The sequence below is a fragment of the Pipistrellus hanaki genome, assembly GCF_964339955.1.
Source record: "Pipistrellus hanaki genome assembly, chromosome: 18".
Taxonomy (NCBI): domain Eukaryota; kingdom Metazoa; phylum Chordata; class Mammalia; order Chiroptera; family Vespertilionidae; genus Pipistrellus; species Pipistrellus hanaki.
The window spans coordinates 22,214,115-22,235,282 of record NC_140520.1 but is presented as its reverse complement, the minus strand read 5'-3'; the positions used below and the strand labels follow the sequence as shown (position 1 = coordinate 22,235,282).

General features: G+C 44.5%; 1 protein-coding gene across 4 annotated transcripts in view; it reads right to left on the bottom strand.

The window, feature by feature from the left end:
• The window catches only part of LAMC2 (laminin subunit gamma 2), a 60,354-nt gene that overhangs the window by 25,172 nt on the left and 14,014 nt on the right, over positions 1-21,168 (bottom strand). For all 4 annotated transcript variants that reach the window (XM_084866573.1, XM_084866571.1, XM_084866574.1 and 1 more), the window contains 3 exons: positions 12,520-12,708; positions 4,683-4,818; positions 1,846-1,944 (listed from right to left, as the gene is read on the bottom strand). In XM_084866573.1, coding sequence (XP_084722699.1) covers positions 1,846-1,944; positions 4,683-4,818; positions 12,520-12,708 — 424 coding nt within the window. The remainder of the gene's footprint in view (positions 1-1,845; positions 1,945-4,682; positions 4,819-12,519; positions 12,709-21,168) is intronic.

The window sequence follows — 21,168 nt, the reverse complement described above, 5'->3', positions numbered from 1 at the left end:
AGGGCTTCTCTGAAAACAGCTGCCACACTAGTCCCAGATGTTGGGGTCACAGAGAAGAGGGGAGGGGAACTAGAGAGGACTCATGTTTTTCTCTGTTCGAGTTCACTACATTCTTCTACATGAAAAACGATAGTTTTAAGTATAATTTATTTAACACTTCAAATGATATGCCAGGGCCCTGATGTGTGCTCACTCATTTAATCTTCACTACTTCCCTATGAGATAGCAATTGTTATTTCCAATTTTCTCAGATGAAGAGACCAAGAGAGGTTAAGAAGCTTGTTCATTCAGCTGGTAGGTGGCTTAGGCAAGATGCAAACTCAAGCAGGTTTGTTTCTAATCCACGTGGTCTAAACTCACTGGGCCATAGGTCGGGAGAATGCTTATGGTACAAAATCCCAGAAAAGCCAGTTGGCTGGGATGCTTCAGAGAACAGCTGCAAGTAAATAAGCATGGTTTTTCTCTATAGGACAAGTTTTTTGTTTTTTTTAAATCATCGTTTCTATGGAGGAAACCTGTAGATTAAAAGAAATTTAAAAACAAGGATGGAAAGAAGAAAAGAGGGAGGAAGGGAGGGAGGGAAGGAAATGGGAGGAGGGAGGGAAAGAGGGAGAGAGAGAGGAGAGAGGGGGGAAAGAGGGAAAGAGAGAGGGAGAGGGGGGTGGGGGGAAGAAGGAGGTAGGTCCAGAAAGGGGAGAGAGGGCATGACAAAGGAGGGGAGGAAAATGAAGGGAATCAGGCAACACTACTAGTGTTTACAGGGGTGCATTTGCATAGCAAATCATAAAGAAAAGTAAGGAAGCCATCACCCTACAGGTCAGAATAGTGGTTGCTTCCAGGTGGAGGGAGGAGGGTGGGTGTTGTTGGAATGCCACATTTTCAGCCGAGGGCTATTTCCTACACTTGGTGGTGCTGACAACATTGGTTTTCTGTGGCTCTCTATTTCTGTGTTATATTTTGAAATTAAAAACATTTTCAACAAAGTGACTCCTCTTTTAACTCTGAAGCTGCAGTTCCTCCTCCCCACCTCAGCAGCAGAGAACCCCCTTGAAAAGCGAGATTGGAATGTGCCTGGCATTTCCTCTGCCCAGGTAGGAGTGACTGGCAGGATGCCAAAGAGCTGCTTTCTTTCTTGTGAGGAAATGAGGAGGAAGCCTTTAGCCCTGGGGCCTGGCCACAGCCCGCTGCTCGCCACGGTCTCACAGTCTCTGAGGGGGGAGGGCGGAGGGCAGGGAGAGGAGGACAGAGCTTTAGGTCTGAGCATTGTCTACACAGGCACGTCCTCCTGCAGCAGCCGAGGGTGGGTCTCCGCTCTTGGGGCCACCTGCCCAAGCTTGGCATGGGGCCTGCATGCGCTTGCATCTCCCCCGTGCGTGTGCGTGCACGCAGCCACCATGCCATCCCTGGGCGGGTCCTATTCTGCACACGATGGTTAAATATGGCCATGCACTGCGATATTCCCTCTTACAAGAATTTTCCCAACGTGCTTAATTAGGTCAGGCCTTTCCTGGGAGCAAGATGAGTCATGTGACCTCGTCGCTGCGCACCACCTGGTAGCTGAGCACCTGGGGTTCGGAGCCAGCTGGCAAGGGCTCTCACTGGGGCCCTGTGCCTCTCCTGTGGTGCAAACGAAGAGAAGGAGCCACAGCCAACGCATGGAGTCCAGTGAGGTTTGGGGGCTCCGTTGTATTCCCTTTTTAAGCTTCATTTTTTGAAGACAGAGGACAGGAAGAAGGCCATCAACATCTGCTTAGTGTCTCTTTCCCATACTGCACTAGAGGATTATTTATGCCAGTGGCCAAGGGCTTTCCCCCTGCTGTGTCCACAGGGCCCGTGTTCACAGACCTATCGCAGCGCTCCCCGGTGACAGCCGGCTTGCAGACACAGCGGCCTGAGTCACAGGGCCCCGAGACACCAGCTGGGTCGCAGTCACAGTTGGGGTCTCTGGGAAAGAAGAAAACAAGAGTTAGGGATGTGTTTCCAAGTGCTTTGCTACTTTCCACAGAAAGATCAAGTGCTCATCAGCCAACGTCACCGACTTGAGCAAATCTTTCCTCTTCAATGAGGTCTTTCTTAACTATCCCTATCCATGCTCATGCCTCACTGACTCTGTACAGACTCATTTGTCTCTGACAGGGCTACTCCAGTGTGTTCTGGGTGGCAACCGGTCCATGACCTGTTTGCTACCTAAAGAGAGAAGGTGCTTTGTGCCAGAATATAAGCCAAACTCATCACTAAGCTGTCTAGTTTGGTTGACTGGTTCAGAGGATATTTTTTTTTAAAGTATTTGTTTCTCCATTGTTTAATTCAATGATATCTGCTTTTATTATGATTAATTCCATCTATTTGCTACTTTAATTCATTTAATTCTTTCTTTAGGTAACCCTTTTATTGAGATATAATTCACAAGCTATGTAATTCACCCATTTAATGTGTGCGATTCAATAGTTTTTAGTAGATTCTCAGAGTTGAATATCCATCACCACAATTTTAGAATATTTTCATCACTCCAAAAAGAAGCCCGGCGCCCATTAGCAATCCCCCTCCATGTCCTACCCCAACCCGAGGCAGCCACTACAGCTTCCTGTCTCTGTGGATGTGCCTCTTCTGCACATTTCCTATGAATGTACATACAACATGTGTCCTTTTGTGTCTGGCTTCTTTTACTTGCTATGTTTTCAAGGTCCTTCCATGTCATGCTAGGTATCAGTACTTTGTTTCTTTAAGGCTGAATAAAATCCTATCATGTGGGAATACTATATTTTGTTTATCCATTGAACATGTGTGTGCTAGTTTCTGTGAAGATATGTTTTCATATCTCTTGAGTGGAATTGCTGAGTTTGGCTGATTTTTTTTTTTTTTTTTTTTTTTTTTTTTGGCAAGACTTTCTCAGTAAAGTTCTTCATTAGTTAATGTTGGCACAATCTCCTTGTCTTTTGAAGATCAGGGCTTTGACTAGTGACTGGTCCCTGACAGTCAAAGCATGGGTCTCTTTCACTAAGTTTGGAACACAATTATATAGTTATCTTATGGGTCCAAAACCAAATGTCATCTGTACTCTACTGATCTGTTCCTCCTCTGATTGCCCTATGATCCCATCCAAATCCTGCCCAGACTTGAACTTGACTCCTTCCTCTCCCTTACATTCCTCATCTAACTAGCTGCCAAGTCCTGTCAGGCTTCCTGAAGATTTCTTTGTCAATTTTCACCTTTAATTCTCATGGTCTCCTCCCTGTCTTAGCCCCTCCGTACTATTTATCTAGCTCCTTTGGTGGACATTATACAACATCCACTGGCTGCTAAGCATTGGGGGTACTAAGACATGGGGGATACCCCTGTTGTCTGGGAGTCTCAGGGACAGTAAAGCAGGGGGCAGCTGTAGCCGAGCTGGAACACCCTCTATGTGCCTCCTACAGGGAGGCAGCAGTGAACAAGACAGAGTCATAATGGGGCTCAGGTTCTAGTGAGAGAGACAGACAGACAAGCACATATAGGAAATGAGAGGTTTGAAGTAGAATAGCAGTCTGCACACGGAGGAGTGGGGACTGGGCAGGGAAGGCCTCTGTGAGGAGATGGATGTGGTGGGGATGGAGCCCCAGGAAGCTCTGTGTGGCTGGGATGGGGGATTGGGGAAGGGCAGTGCTCTAGGCCAAGGTCAAGGACACCTACACTTGGCTCCTTTGGAGGAGGGAAAGAAGGCTAGTGCCCTAAAGTGTGGGGAGCCGGGGCGGGGGGTGGGGGGTGGGGGGAGGAAGGGTGGGGGGAGAAGAGTGGTGAGAAGTCAGGGAGACTGTGACTGAGGTCTGGGCAGGATCTCGCAGGGCCTTACTGGCTTTGATGAGAAGTCTGGACTCACTTTGAGTGGGCAAGGGGGCTAACAGAGGACTGCAAGCAGAGAAGTGATACGATCTACTTGTGTTTTAGGAGGGTTATGAAAAGGAGATGGGGCCCAGGGAAGATCATCGAAAAGGGGGCAAGGAGGCTGGAAGAGAACAATCTATGCAAAGGCCCAGAGGGTAAGAGAACATGGGAGAGTAATTACGGGGGCAGACCGAGCATGGCTGGAGGGATCTTCCCATAAGGGCAAGGGGACACAAATCCTCCGCAGGCAGCCTTCTAACTAACGGCTTCACTGCCAAGCTCCCTGCCTCCCCCCGCCCCCCCGCCCCCCCCAAGCCACACCAGCGCCCTGCCTGCTCTGCATCTCTGCTGACTGGATATGTGATTTATAATGAATGTGAGGAGGAACAGAAGCTGCTTCAAAATAACGGAGATTAAAGTTATACACAACAGTTCTCTACTCTAAGCTCATTGGGTGAGAACAGGTCTCAGGTGGGAATCTGAAGATTCTTTCCTCCATCGTTGTTCATCTAAAGGGGGAAATTGACAGGGGGCAGAACATGGGTTCCTGAGCCAAGACTCTGGGCTTGACTATCACATCCACCTTCCCCCACTACCATGGGACAATTTATGTAACCTCTCATGGAATATATTTCTTATCTTTAACATGAGTATAATGGTGATCCCAACTTCTTAAGGTTATTGTGAGGGCTGAGATAACCCACATGAAGTGCTCACGGCAGTGTTTGGCACACAACAGGTGCTCAGGAACTGTCACTGGTCACAGGGTTAATGCAATTGTCATTATTCATGGCAGAGGCAGCAGTGGGCACGGTACTTACATCAGCCTTTGGTCTTGGGTGCACCCGGCATCAGTGAGTGTGTGGAAGCCTGGCAGACATCGGTCACACCTGTCTCCTGTCACACCTGGCTTACAGCTGCACCGTCCCGAGTTGTCACATCGAGGGCTAAGAGAACCTGTGACCCACAAGGTAGGAAAAGGGAAAGAAGAAGAGGAAATAGGTAATTTATATACTGTTAGAGAGCACTCCGGGGGACAATAAATACTATGCAATAGACAACACCTGCTCCCTCACGCAATTCCCACATCGTCTGAGCTTGCATCTGCCCACCAGGGAGAGTTTTAACAGCAAAGGATGACTTCTCCCGGGAAATGAGTGGAAATTACTACTCCTGAATGTGTTTTAGTACATCTATCTGCCTCCTTTCAACACGAAGTAATGTGTAAGCCACTGCTTTTTAAAAGTTTGTCAGATCCTCAAGATCTTCAGCAGGAGGACAGTTGTGAATGGGCCTGGCCTCCTGGCACAAGGGGGCATGAGGAAGTGAGCCACATTCTCCCTTATTTCTGGCAGGCAAACGCTATCTTTGAAGGGTTAGTGTTTGAATGGTGTGATTTTTTTTTTTTTTAAGAGGACAAAAGGGCCTCTTAACCAAAAATATCTCTACCAACCTGGAGGGGCAGAAATTCTTGTTTTTGGAGGAATGGAGGATGTATGCCTCTTACCCAGGTTAGTGCACTGGAGTCCTTGCCCCGTGATTAGTTTTTTATAGACATGCTCTTCCTTGTAACTGAGTCCTCTCAGAGGAAGCATTGATGAAAGACAAGGGGTGCTAGGATAACAAGATGTGCCACTCTGCCGAAATCGGTTTGGCTCAGTGGATAGAGTGACGGCCTGTGGACTGAAAGGTCCCGGGTTTGATTCCAGTCAAGGACATGTACCTTGGTTGCGGGCACATCCCTAGTAGGGGGTGTGCAAGAGGCAGCTGGTCAATGTTTCTCTCTCATTGACATTTCTAACTCTCTATCCCTCTCAATTCCTCTCTGTGTAAAATCAATAAAATATATTTAAAAAAAAAAAAAGAAAGAAAGAAAGAAAGAAAGAAAGAAAGAAAGAAAGAAAGAAAGAAAGAAAGAAAGAAGAAAAAATATGTGCCACTCCATCACCCCCGGAACCCATCACCTCGCCTTCTGCCACCAAGTTCACCTGGACCCCGCCTCTCATCCTTGTCTCCCTACACTCCAGTCTTTATACAGAAGTCAGGGTGCTCTTTCTAAAGTGGAATTCAGATTATATTATTTGTCTAAGTTCTCCGGTGGCTTCCCGCTATCAGCAAGATAACATGCAAACTCTGTACCATGGCCTGCAAGACTAAACCTCTGACCTCATCTCCTACTCGCCTTCCTAAATTCCAGCACCCAGCTCTTCACACTGTTCCTAGAAGGTGCTAAACTGCTTCCCTCCTCAGGGCTTTTGCACTTGATGATCCCTCAGCCTGGAATGCTGTTGCCCAGAACTTCCCTGAGTTGGCCCATTCTCAGCACTCAGGTGTTGATTAAATATCACTTCTCTAGAGAAATCTTCTCTGGCCCTCATAGCTAAAATATCCACCCTACCCTTACTCCGGTCCTTAGCCCTGCTTACTTATGATGAGTTAGCCCATGTTCTCGGCTGTGTCTCCAGCACCAGCACAGAGCCCGACACAGACGTTCGCTGAAGGGATGCACCCATGCCAAGAAAGAGAAGGGCTGTTGTGAAAGCACATAGGAGGGAGCCAAACAACGAGGTGGAAACTGGCTAGAGGTACAGCTCACCTACTTTAAAATGTTCCTGTGGCTGGTAGAACTATAAAATAGCCTGTGTAGCTCCACTGTGATAATTAGGGTATCCATTCTCTAGCCAGCCAACAGAGCACTAACCAGTTGCTCCTTTAGAAGAAAAAAAAAGATCTGTTATCCTTCTATGAACTTTTAATTCACTAGTAGTTACAATTCAAATCAATAAAGGTATTGGATCTGTACCCATATAAAGGCTTTTATGCCACATATGGAACATGAAATAAATTAGCCACGTCCAGAGTTAGTGTCTATGAAGGATTCTATGTCAACTTTGGAAGACTTGGGGGCCCTCAGGATAATAGTCTAAAGTGCATTTTTTGAGCACCCATGACATGCAAGATGCTCAGTGAGGCATATATATATATATACTCATGCTAGCTATCAGTGAATTAAATGCCAACAGAAGGATAAAAGATCCATTTGTGGGTAACGGAACTATCAGACCTGCAGTTTAGAAAGACAACTCTAGAGGAATCTGCAGGGAGGCTTGGGAAGGGGAAGACCAGCAGGCTCCCATGAATGGAATCCGACATGACCTGATGGCCTGGAGGAGAGGGGTCTGGGGAGGAGAAGAGGAAGGAAACCCTGAGAGAGCCACTGTGGATGTAGAAGGAACAGACTTTGGTGACTTTTGGGACATGGATAATGGGGGGTTGTGGAGACAGGGATCACATGGGTGGCACCAAGGTCTTGGAATGGGATGCTATTTACCAAAGGGAAGGGAAAGGAAGAGCAGGATCTGGGGTTGAATCATCAAGAGGAGCTCAGTGGTTTAGTTTAGACATAGGAAACTTGAGTTTCTAGTGGCATATTAAGTGGAAATGTAATTCTGGAACTCATGAAAGAGGCTGGAGATGAAGTTCACAGGCCAAACAAGGAAGCATGAGCTCACTCTTGGAGCAGATAGAGAGGTTAGGGTAAGTGCCTGGCTTAGAAATGGAGCCCTATTGATTAAGGAAAGAGGTGACCGGAGAGGTGAAAAGTCTTAGGACAGAGGAAGGCCATGAAGGAGAGTTAAAGAAGGAGGGTGGGATAGTTTTCAGGATCTAAGGCAGAGAACATTTAACAAGATGAGAATGAAGAGAGGTTGTTTGTTGGGTTTGACATTTAGAGACAGCCATCTCACTGCTCTACCAACAGTAAACAGAGCTAAAAACAAACAAAGTTATACTCTAACTAGAGGCCTATAATATAACAAAATTATACTCCAACTAAACAAAATTTGTGCGCGGGGGTGTGTGTGGGGGGGTGTCTCTCAGCCAGGATAGCACCCTCTCAGGACCAGCAGGGGATGTCCGACTGATGGCTTAGTCCGATAGGGAGTGGGCCTAAGCCATCAGTTGGACATCCTTAGCGCTGCTGCGGAGGTGGGAGAGGCTCCCACCACCCCTGCTGCCCTAGCTAGCCATGAGCCCGGCTTCTGGCTGAGCGGCGCTCCCCCTGTGGGAGTGCACTGACCACCAGGGGGCAGCTCCTGCATTGAGCATCTTCCCCTGGTGGTCAGTGCATGCCATAGCAACTGGTTGTTCTGCTGTTTGGCTGATTTGCATATTAACCTTTTATTATACAGGAGGATACGGAACATTTAACAGAAGAACTATCTCTTTAATATAATTGTGTTGTTTTTTAGCATAAATGGGTGCCAATCTGGGACTCAGAAACATAATTTTTCTCATTCAAATGAATGGAACTTGTGCTTTTGAATTCGGAAGACTCCTTCTACAGTTTTTCCAGAAATGAATTAATCTTATAGAATGAAGAAGACTGTACTTTGCTTTTGGGTTTGGCCCAAATAACCCCCAAATGGTACTCTATAAAATACCTTTCTGAGGGTTATTAACAGTCACCTCATAAAAATAGGCACTCTGTGTTCCAGAGAGTTTGGGAAATAGTACAGACTAAATCTTGCAGAGATTTATAACATAATACATTCAGTAGGCATAAAGCTTAACTTTGTAATGCCAGTGTTTCCAAACATTATTTGACATTCTTACAGGAAACACCTATTATTATCTGGAGGAACACAGTGTTCCTTAGGACATTATATATAGATCACAGCTCTAGACGCTGGGGGGTCATGAAAAGAGCCCAGGCTTTGAAGTCCAACAGACCTCACTTCAAATACCAGCTCTACCACTTATTTGCTTGTGTCCTTGGGCAAACTGCTCATTCATCACCCTTTGAAGAGGGGATAACAACCTGCACCTTGGAGAGCTGTCCTAAGACTTTGAACTGAAATACATAAAGTGCCTAATTCAGTATCTGATGCATAGTAGGCGCACAAGAATTGTAGTTTATACATTATCTCTAGGGATTCTTCAAGCCTTGCCAAGTACACAGGCTCTTAGCATGAACAGGACGACTTTATTTCATGTTCCAAAATGTCCAAAGTGATAGCAGTGGGTTTCCAAAGTGTCTCACTGATATAAAAGCACTTGTCGCAGTTCCTACATCAAGAGCTACTCTCAGGGGCTGTGAACAACTGGGTTTCAAGAACAGATGAGAAAAGCTTCCTGTTTCAAGTCTGTGTCCCAATAAGCACTTTCAGAACTTATGAACATATAGTCTACATGTGTTTGGGAACTCAGGAAGGTATTCTAAAAGGATTAACATTTAAAATTTAAACCGAGAGCATATAATTCCTCTTGAGAACCTAATGGGTGTAAATATATACTTGCATTTAAAAATAACATGACTGTTATGGAATAATTCTATCCTATATAATAAAAGGCTAATATGCAAATCGACTGAACAGAGGAACCACTGGTCACTATGATGGGTACTGACCACAAGGGGGCAGACGCTCCAACAGGGGGAGTGCTGCTCATCCAGAAGCTGGGCTCATGGGCCTAAGCTGTTAGTCGGACATCCCCTGAGAGCTCCCAGACTGTGACAGGGTGCAGGCAGGGCTGAGGGACATCCCCTCTCTTTCTGAGGGCATGGATTTTGAGCACCAGGCCTCTAGATAATTAATAATAATTAAGTAATTATTATTTAAGACATGTTTTAAATAATAACTCAAATGTTAGAGACTGAGTAACCCACTATCAGGGTCATAGTATGTAAAAAAAAAAAAAAAAAAAAAAAAAAAAAGGTAAAATTAAGAGAACAAGTTTAACATCATTGATGTCCACACAGATCTCAAGAATTTAGGTGTCATGAGAGGAATGAACACACGTGCACACACAGTGAATTTCAAAGTATTTGCAAAAGGGAATCTGGGCTTACACATGTGGTTATAAGAATTAAAGATAGTGGGCTGATTACTGAGCCCACAAAACCATCACATAAAAATAAGTCTAGCTAGCTGCTCTGATTATGAAAAACTGATGTCAAGTCCAAATCTGGAGCAGCTAAGGGATGATTCATGCTATTGGCTTCCTTTGCCATACATGGGATCATAGCATTATTTGCGAAGATGTAGTCTCCGACATTTGAAATTGAATATACAACAAGGTCCCTTGTGAAATTATTATTTGAAAGTGAAAAATATCCTTTGATTAAGAGGCTGAGAAATCACTTTGGGAATTAATCTTGTGCCACTGATTTAGTGATCTGTGCAGCGTGGGCCCTGGAACTTCAGTCTCTTCATGTCTTTAATGCTGGATGGAACATGTTAATACATACATAAAGAACACACAGTATGATAAAGTGTTCTGCAAAAATAGAAAGCATTACCCAGATCTTAGGAAATAATATGCATGATATTTTTTTCCTGAACCTCTAATTATCTGCGATTGATATTTTTCTTTCACACAGAGGGAATAAAAGGGAATAGCTCCTGATCCGAACACCTGGGTTACAACTTTAGCTCTTGTAATCATTTGCTGGGAAATGTTAGGCCATGAATTAATTTTTCTAGCTCTCCACTGTTTCCCCACTGTTAACAAATATTTGAAAAATTTTCTGCCAATTTCAGGCTGTTAATAATAAAATATTAACAAATTGCCTTATTGAGGCTTCTTTCTAGGCTGGCATGTAATTGATTGGGACCCTGACCTCTGTCCTAATAAGAAAAACAATGACATTACTGTATTGAGCTGTCTAGCATGTGTTTAATAAACATCATTTTATCCTCACACAATCCTATGATGTAAATAGCATGATCACTCTGTTACAGATGAGGACACTGGGGGCAGCGAGACCTTAAGGGGCACGCCCAGAGGGACACACAGTAGTGGCAGTGCCAGGATTTGAACCCAGGCTGCCAGGCTCCAAAACCTACCGTGATACTCTACATTATGACCTTTGATGTCAGCACACCTGGGGCTGGAACTCACATAGCTCTACAACCTTCTACATGTTTCATCTCCTATCTCTCTCTAAGCCTCTGCTACTTCATTTGTAAAATGAAAAATAATAACAGCATCCTCTTCATAAGGTGATTTGTGGGGATTAGATTAGTTATTGCGCGAAAGCACCTAGAAAAGTGCCTGGTACAGAGAAAGCAAGTAATGCATGCTAGCTACGGCACAAGATGTAAGTCATTGCTGGGCTCTACCTTCTACAGGGCTGATCACCCTTAGTCTGGGATAGCTGTTCCCCAAAAGAAAGAGTTAGGCTCATTGTTGCAGGATGGGCAATGGATTGCCAGTCCCTTGTCACCATCTCTCTGAGTGCAGCAGCAGCCTCCTATTCTACTTTGGGACAATGACCTTGTCCTCAGGCCAGGCTTTCCAGTGGAGCCAATTATATTTCTAATTAGACTCTCACCAATCCTTTGCTGGGATGACCCAACTCCAGTGACTCACAGTAAAGCTACATAACCTAAGGGGATGTGGGCTCTTCAGAGAGGTTAAATGCCCATTCAAATGGAATCACTTTTTTTGTGTGTGTGTTTAGGTTTTTTTTTAATGAAATTCCTTGATTCTTAGGGAGAATTGCTAAATCCAAAAGATTCTGGATGCTGATTCTCTACCACCAAGCTGAGCAAACCTGACTCAAACCACATCATCAGGGCAACTCTGGTGACTGGGAAGTGGTTGCTGGGATATGGGTCTGTATCATGACAGTGTCGCCCCCGTTTCCTATGAAGCTCCCCAATACACAATATGAGCAACTCACAGCTGGACCACAATCTACTATTTTCAGATGCATTGAGCTGCTGCTATGAATTGGTTTCATGCAGCCACACTGAGTCACTGCCACGTATTAGGCCATAGCTTTTAGGTGGCTTCCTATTTATCATATTATCTTACTAAACACTTTCTAACAAAGAAGTGACCCAGACACTGTCAAGGTAATAGACAATAAGGTCAATGAAAAAGAAAAACTCAACTTATTCAGCAGAACTACCTGTCTCTATTTTTACTAGCTTGTCCTACTGTGTGCCCACAATGAGTCCAGGGCATCGCGTGTGTCTGTGCACAAAACTCCCTTCAGTTCTGTTAATATAGCTCCAGGTGGTACGTTCAGCAAAAAAAAAAAAAAAAAGAAAAAAACAATAAAGAACCCACCTCTGAGCCAGCCACCCTTTAGGTGCTTCCTGTTTGTTAATTCTATTTTTTCTTGTCAACAACCCTTTGAAAGACTATTTATTTGTCTGTCTTTTCTATTGCTACCACTTTATATCCTTAGCACCTAGCACAGCACCAGAAACAGACCTTTCTAATCCTTTAGTGTTTTAGAGGCGGGGCAAAGGGACGGTTGCAGATATGAGAAGCTATCACTGGGAGAGTGTGAGCTTCCTTTGTCCAAGGGTCAAAGACTGTCATCTGCCAGGACAAGTAATCCTGTGTCTCTTGTTTCTAGAATTCAAATCAATGCACCCTAAAGACACCAGCTGGTTCCTACAATTCAGACTTCAGAAAAACATATTTCTTTTCAGATTGAAACTCACACATACACACACACACACACACACACACACACACACACACACAAAAACAACAACAACAAAAAAGACCAGTGTCTGGTTAGATTCCCAGTTGTTCTAGAAGTTGAACACTTCTCTCCTGGCCTTTTGGCTTCTCCCTCCAACCCGCTCTCCCTCCCTCCCTCCCTCCCTCATTCCCTCCCTCCCCTTCTTCCCCAGCTACCTTTGGGATTACAGTTGCAGGGCAAACAGCGGTCTCTTTCTCTCTGCCTGTAGAATCCTTCCTTGCACCGCTCACAGTGAATGCCGCCGGTGTTGTCCTTGCAGTTGAGGCAGCGGTATCCATGCCCCGTCTGCCTGTGAAGTTCCCAATCAAAGACGCATTGCTGGGACTTTCCATTGCAATCACAGACTGGGAATCAGGCAAAGAAAAACATCGTTAGCAAAAAGGACAGAGCCAATTCTCCCAGGTGCTGTGTTATTAATATAAGCTATGCATGGGGCCTACAGCTTAGTTCCAACTACTTGATGGAGTAAGAGGAGGACGTGAAAGGAGCCAGGTGAGGACTGGGAGAGTTCTCACTCATCTAAAGGAAGGAGCAGTTAGGCAGGGCTGGTGGGATGTTCCCTGGGAGAACATGAGTCCAGTGTTACCCAAGCGTCCATTTCCTCAAAAGTCTTCTGTGTTTTTATGTGAAAATTTCTGAATTAAATATTTGCAAGAAGTTCATTTTTAAAACCCCATGTAACCCTATAGAAAAAGTGTATGGGATGGAGACCTGAGGACTGCCAGCATGTGGACAGTGGCCTAGCTAACAGCTGGTGGTTTCATCTTTTCAAGACACACAGCACAACATCTGCTTCGCCAGTGATGGTCCATGCTGAGGAGCTAATATGACTGTCTAGAGAGGTATCTCCTGCCCCACTCACTGTTCCTGGCACGTCCCTCCCAAAGCCACGTATCAAAGAGAACCATGGCCCCATAAAGAATGACCTTTCCCAAGTGTCTAGGGAAGCTTACCCTGTGGATGTTCAAAAGAGACTCACAGAGTGGCATCTCCATGTGAGACCTGCACAGCCAATGAGGTAACGCGTGGAAATACGTAGCTTAGTACCTGGCACAGAGGCAGATACTAAAAAAAAGTTTCATCACCACGAAGAAGAGAAAGATGATGAGCCTCGAGGTGAAAAGAATTGGATCAAATACTAGTTCTGCTAGTTCCTGGGGCAAATGACTTTGAATCCTGGCTCTTCTCTTAGAAATGTACACACATTGTCTGCCTCCCTGGCCTGTGAGAGGGTCCCACTGAGAAGAGAATATCTAGTCCTTCGCCTACACTGTTGTGTCCCTTCCTCCCTCCCTCCCATGGGACAGGCACTGGCTCGGATGGGAAAAGTGCAGCTCTTCAAGGGGAAGTCACTTGACACAGTGGAGAGCTGGAATTTGAACCCGTCTGGTGCCAAAACTCACTTTCTTTTCGCCAGGCACACTGTGTCTATGGGTCATGCAATCCTCCTGAGAGCCTGTTTCTAGAGGCGCCTAGGGCCACGACTTACCCAGAGCACTGATAATAGCTTCCGCAAATATGCCAAGATATACTGAGCAGCTGCCCCTTGCAAGCCGAGTCAGGCTCTGAAGACACAAAGGTGACTCGGCAAATCTTAGGAGCTTCCTGAGCGACTTCCTGACATCAGCTCCTAGAACTCACATGCTGCTTGGGATGCCAACTAATTTAGGGCAAGTCAACTAACATCAATCCAGAGCCCACTCTGTTTCTAGGAGTTTAAGCGCACCAGCTCATAACAACACTTTAACCTGAGTTTTACTATCCCCATTTCACAGAAGGCTTAGAGGGAGTAGGTATCTTGCTCGAAATCAGACAGCTAAGTGGGCTAAGATAAATTTGCTCCCAGGCCTGTCCAATCACAAAACCCTTGCCTTTCCACTTCTCAAGAATCTGGTTTACCACGGAAAGTAGGCATTCTTTTTATAAATTCAATTCCTTCTTGAATCCTTTCTAATCTAGTACCATTTCATGTTCTTTTTTAGGCAGTGCTAGTTGTTATAAATTATTTTTTATAGAGTCTTAAATCTGTCTCCCTCCCTGTAATTTTTATCCTGTATTCTTGTTCTTCCTTGGAAAAATCACACACACACACACACACACACACACACACACCCCTACTCTCTTTTTCATTTATCTATTTATTCATCAGACACTTATTTTAGAGATTGTTCTACATCAGCCAAGCCTTTGAATATCTTAAGATAGTACCCTGTTTCCCCGAAAATAAGACAGTGTCTTATATTAATTTTTGCTCCCAAAGATGCGCTAGATCTTATTTTCAGGGGATGTCTTATTTTTCCATGCGCTAGGTCTTATTTTCGGAGGATGTCTTATTTTCAGGGAAACACGGTAGCCATAGCATCTCCCCCCTTCATCTTTTTTTCTTCTTCTTCAGGTTAAAGCTGGAAGGCTGTCACCTCCAAGACCTCCAACCATCTCCCATGTGATGATTCCTAGATCCTTCTTGACTACCCATCCAAGAACAAATTTTCAGTATGTTTCTTTAAATGACCCGATTTATTACAGTACTTCTAGTGTGGTTTGAACAGCTCTGTTTCCAACAAAACCAGGCATTACAACTCTGTGGCTGCAGCCTAACATTTCATTCAACTCACAGCCTATTCAATTTGTGCTCAAGTCAAGCTCCCAGGGCTTTTCACAGAGCTGGTGCCAAGGCGAACCTTTCCCAGCGAACGCGTGTGTGACCGATGTTTTGGATCTGGAACAGATGTGCCACACAGCTGTCACGGGCTGTGAAATTTCTACTGAGTACATTGTCAGGCATGTAAAAGAGCTACATTCACCAGCCAATGATCCTTATGAGGTTCCTCAGCCCTCTGTGCTCTGGATGACTTTGGCAAGGAGTCGCAATTACAAACTTTTCATTGTGCCTTTCTTATTCAGAACAAACTTTTTGCTGGTGATAGTTGATTTCATAAAGACAGCTCATGATATATTTAATTTAGAGCAATATTTAAAAAATAGACAACCTTGTCATTATCTTTTTTTCCTCTTTTTTTACTTATGTCCAAGCTCTATTCTGAAAGAACTATGTTCTACTGTCCAAGCTCTATTCTGAAAGAACTATGTTCTTCCTTTAAAGTCACAGTCATTCTTGGAGATGCATTACAATTCCAGCAAGGGAGTTCTCCAACCAGCATCTCCACTCTGGAACTTGCCCAACAGGTGACAAACCTATTGTCAATCCTCTCTCTCACGTAGGTTTTTGTCAACCCCAAGGTCATGCTGGTTGGAATGAAAGAACCTATGGGCCTCATGTCTGGGGAGTGCACTGGCCTCCTGTGTCTGCATTTGTGATAATCCCATGAAGACACTCTGTGCAGCCTTGTCTGAGGGACCTTGAAGTTACCAAATGGCACTGAGCTCAACACTTAGCTGCCCTGCACTTAGCTCAAGTATCTTCCGAACACTCACACCCAGGGAATGAGGGGAGTTTGCCCTTTTGCGTGGAATGACCCCTTTTGTCACGGATGCATTTGAAACATGGCCTCTCTCAAATCATCTCCCAAATTTAGACTAACTTCCCAAAAACCAATTATTACTTAATCTCACTACTGAGAAAAAAAAAATCTTTATGATTCCAATTTCAGATGATTCCTACAAATTCAGAGCTGAACTAAATGGGCCTCATACAGCTTGTGCCTGGTCTGTCTTACTCTGTGACCAATTTCTGCCCAGCCAGTACCATGGGCACACCACTGGTTGCCAAAGGGCGCTGCCAGGCTAGGAATAAGGCGGCAGGGAGCAGAGGGAACTCTGCCAAAAGGGCTAAAGGGAGAAGCTGTACTCCCCCTTAGCCAATCTTGCCGTACAGAAATGATGCCTCCCATAGATAGCATTTCCACTTACGTTCTTAAAGGAGAGAGAAATTTAGCTTTATGTCTGAAATGTACTGATTTTTAACTATTGGCAGAAATATTTTTTAAATTTATTTTTGAAATGAAGCTGGGCAAATATCTTCACTTGCTTCTGCCCTTCAAACAGGCCAAAAGTACACCCATGCTTTAGAAAAGGATAAATGAAGCCCTGGTATCTGGCTCAGTGTCTGTATTTAGTAGGTGTTTAGTGCTTTTCAATGAACAAATGAATGAATGTTTCCTTAAACTTCAGGAAATTCCTAGATGTGTTTGTACCATTCAAAGAACCTCACGTGTTCCCACATGTCTGGATGTGCCTTAAAATACAAATACCGACACTGAGCAGACACTTTGTTCCCCATTCCTGAGGGGGATGCTTTTCTCCACAGAAGCCCCGTCTAAGACTAGCATTCTTTGATAGCTTATCATATGACTTATTTAGACTAACAGACCTAAATACAAGGCTAGAATACACTTCAAACAGGAGGAAATTCTAAAAAAGGATTTTAGTATACTTTCCTTCCTCTGTGTTTAGTCTTGTTCAATTTTATGCCCAGAATTTTCTCATTTTCATTTTGTAATGTACTTGGTATTTTCCCAAATTCTGGGCCAGCAGCAAATTTCATGACTATGTTCTCTAGTTTCCATCAGGAAGCCTTGGGTCATAAGCAACTGATGGAAGTGTAAAGATAAAGACCTTGGACATTCCCTTTTTATTAACAGTCCATTCACTCAATCCATTCACTCAAAAATAGATAATAAGCATCTACTGTATGCTAGGCCCTGTTCTAGGCACAGGGGGTAAAGGGTATACAAAACCAATAGACGTTTCAGCCCTTTTGGAGTTATCACGCAAGAAGGAGGGAAAGAAGATAAATAAGAAATACAGAGAGAATCCTGAGAGTGATATTTGTTAAGGACAGCTACAGAACATGGTGAAAGGAAATAAAAATCAGAGAGTGGGTCAGGTGCTGGTTTCCTATTTTATTTCTATTTTGATAGTGATCTGTTCATGATCTTTGTCCATTTACCTAATGGGCACCATGAGGTTTTTTTTATTTATTATTATTATAAATTATCATGCCTTGTTTTTATAACAAAGGTAGCAAACTCTTTTCCTGTCATGTTGCAGATTTTCTTTGTCCCTCCTGATAAATTCCCTTTCTCGCCAAAGCGCCTCATTGATAGATTTTGTTTTACTGATTCTTGTTCCTTTTTCCCGCTCCTTGTTCTCTCCTTGAACACTGAGCTATACGCCTATTTCATTTATTTAATAAACATCGCCTCATGCCTAACAGTGAGGCTGCACTTGGTGCTTGGACACTGGGACTTAGTGAAGAAGCAAGATTTCAAAAAGGGGAGTTTCTACGAGTTTATTTTGTCAAACATGATATTCTGTATATATTTACTTAATACATATTGGGTTTTGTCAAGCACTTATCACATCATCCCCGTGGCCTTAAGGGATCACTGAACCAGAAAATACAGAAACAAATCTGACTGGGACCCTGAACAGACCTGAGGCCTCAGAGGCTCTAGGAATCAAGAAAGGCAGGTCCTGCCCCCTCTCTCCCTGACTCTATCATAGGCGCCAGGTCCCATCCATTTCTCTTATTCGTCTCTTCATTTGTACTGCGCTCTTTCCAAACTGCAGACCTCTCTTCAAGGATTTGTCCCATCCTCTCTTTGTCCCCTCACTCCAATGCCCATAAATCCTTGTCTCTGTCGGCGGGGGTTCTCTCTACCAAGTTTACCCGGAGCCCACCATAAACACTTCTAAAACCGAGTCATCTTACTCAGATTTTCACAGATTTTTTTCAGTCTAGTAAAGCGTGGGAGGTAATTGTGTCTGACTAAGCTGTATGCACCCTCTTCGGCACTTAAGCATTTATTATGATAATAACTATCATAGCACCTGACCCTCAAAGTGCTTCTTAGCAAAGCCCGCCAGGCAGCCAGACACAGGCTGGTCCGCCCGCGGCCACCCCCACCGCACCCCCAGATGCAGATTCAGGGAGCTGGAAACTCTGCACCAGCAACAAGCAAGGCAGCAAGGTGTGCGGAACCCCTCAGGCTCCCTTCATGCCACCACCCTCCTTCCAACAGAGCTCCAACAGGTCGGGGCAGGAAGCGCGGGGGCAAAGGCTGTTTCCAAGCTGTATCCGTAGGAGAATAGAAGGAAACCGAAAATATTTCCTCGGGTTGGACGTGGGGCCAAGCCTTGGAATACTCAACATCGGTGGCTGCAGTTCATCCAGAGCTCATTGTAAATTTTCCATAGGAAATGCTGCAAACAGTTACGAGAAATTTTCACAATTTGGCATCCACCGAATCGTTTGTGCTAAGCAGATCCTCTTTCTTCTGTTCTACACTTAAAACACACGCTCTGCTATTCACCCGGGTGATCTCATTGCCATCTTCATGCAATTAGGGAATCACTGCGTTTTTAGTGCTCCAACAGTGGCAACAAAATTAAAAAGCAAACTTCTTTTCAAACCCTGAAGATGTGGCTCTGCTGACCTCTGCAACTTGATCTCATTCCTGTTCACTGGGCTCCACCACACAGACCCTCACAGGAATCTGGGATGCACCAAGCTCTTCCCTTGCTATCACTAGGCCTTGATGGCTACTTCCTTTGCCTAGGGCTCTACCCTCTTCCTCTCTTCTTGAACCCACAGGACAACCAGAGTGATCTTTTAAAAGAGCATAAATCAGATCATGTAGGGTCCCTGCTGATAACCCTTCAACATCTCTCCCTCCTCTGAATGCCCACAGGACTTCATCCCTACCTCTCTCCCAGCATTTATCACTTTCTCTCCCATGTCATCACTATTTGTGTACATGACTTACTTCCCCTTTAGCATTTCATACATTTGTGTCCCCACAGTACCTAATACCGAGCTAGGGACAGTGACTGTTGGATGGATGGATGGATGGATGGATGGGTGAATAGAAGGGTAGATGGGAAAATGAATAGGAAGAGGAAAGAAGAAAGGAAGGAAGTCTGACTTTTAAAAATGCTAAAACAAGAACTCAAACATAGAGAAATCTCACAGGAATCCAGTATGAAAAGTTTTCAACACAATACATAGATTACATATATGGCATTCAGTGTAAAAAGCTAATGTTTCAACAACAACAAAATCCATGGTGAAATGGGAACAGAAAGAATTGCCAGAGGAACATGGTACTTTGAGGTAGAAGGAGTATGGGATGTTCTTCCAGGTAGCTGCTTACACCACATGAACTATTGCTGTGCCAGGACTGCCTGCGCGCCTGCGCTCTGTGAGCTTGGAGCTGTGAAGACCTTCTGCCCGTCATCTCAAAGGGCAGCAAGCTGAGGGCTGTGCATGGGAGGCCGGGAGGCAGGCTGGAGACCATGAGATCAGTTTGCAGAGACCTGGCAGCCTTGACAGGTAATGTACTTGGCTCGTGTGTGGGACTAGCTCATGAGCTAGGAATCTGAGTGTCATGTTTGAACTTGACGGTGTGTGCTGGCTGCTATTACGTAGAGCTTTGCTGCTCTCGCTTCCATTTCTGCTGCTTAGTGCGCACTTATTCTGATGCAGTTAAACAGCAGCAAGGGTATCAAACCAGTTACCTGTAAAGGAGCAGGCCATGTATAAATCATGTAGAGATGACATTTAATTGTCTTCCTTATTTAGAGGGGAGGTGTGTGCCCTGTGTTTCCTTCCTAGCATTGTGTGCCCCTCATCCCCTTTCTGGGTCATTGAATCTTTTTCTTTCCTTTTGTGAAACTCTTTCTTCCCTTAAGTAGCATGATGCCATTCTGTCAGATTTCTTCTTGGCTTGTCTGCAGGCTCCTCTCCTCATCCCAATTCTAAATGTTGTTGTTCCTCAAGGCTCAGTCCTGAACTGAACTCAGACTCCTCACTCTAGAACTTTTCACCCAGGCCAAGGCCTTCAGTGACCGTGACAGGTGTTGCCATGCTAAGATTCTGCCCTGGCCCAGACTTCATTCTCAGCTTGAGACCCTCATGCTCAGCCTACCACTTTACATTTCCCACTGGTTATCTCAAAAGCAAGTTACATAAAACACGTTTAAAAGAAAACTCATGGTTGTCAACCCATCAAGTCAGAAAGCTGGAAGCTATCCTTATAGGTTCTCTATCTTTCTTACCACATTTTATAATACGACCCACGAACTAGCTCAAGTCCATCCAAGGGCACCTCCACGATGGCTACTCTAGACCAAACCCCAATCATCCCTTGCCTGCCATAGCTTTGGAATGGCATTCCCTGCAACATCCCTTGCCTCCCTCCACTCAGTAGTCACTAAACCTTTTCAAAGTACAAATGTTAGCACTACTGCTCTTCTTAAAACTCCGCGATGCCTTCCCTTTACCTACTTCTAGGGTAAAGACCAGAATTCCTTAACATTGCTTACAAAGATGTCCGTGTTCTAATGCCATATACTTTTCCAGCCTGATTTCCCATAACACTTCCCACTGAGACATCTCTCCCTCTCCCGTTCATCCCACTTCCACGTCATTTCATATCTTCACCCCCTCTGCTTCTTTAAATTCTTGCTTTGTAAAGGAAAGCATCATGGTGAGGAGAGATGAGTTGGAACTAACAATCTTAACCACCCTTTTCTGTTTTGTTTGTTCAAAGAAGTTACACTACCAATTAAACATTAATTTATCTTACTGAATGTCATTCCCTTTCTTGGAGTCAAAGAACTGGCCTCATGTAAACTGACAATGCTTTTATGCTCAAGCATAGCAACTGTCACCTCCATGTAAATAGCTCGATTGAAAATGGTGAGCAAAGTTAAAGTTGAGAATAGTATTCACTTTTTAAAAGATGACAAATGCCTATTTTCAGAACAAAAGCAATGATTGCAAGTGTCCTTAAATATTCATTGCACCTGAAATGAATATAACATTGCCACCCCCTGATGGT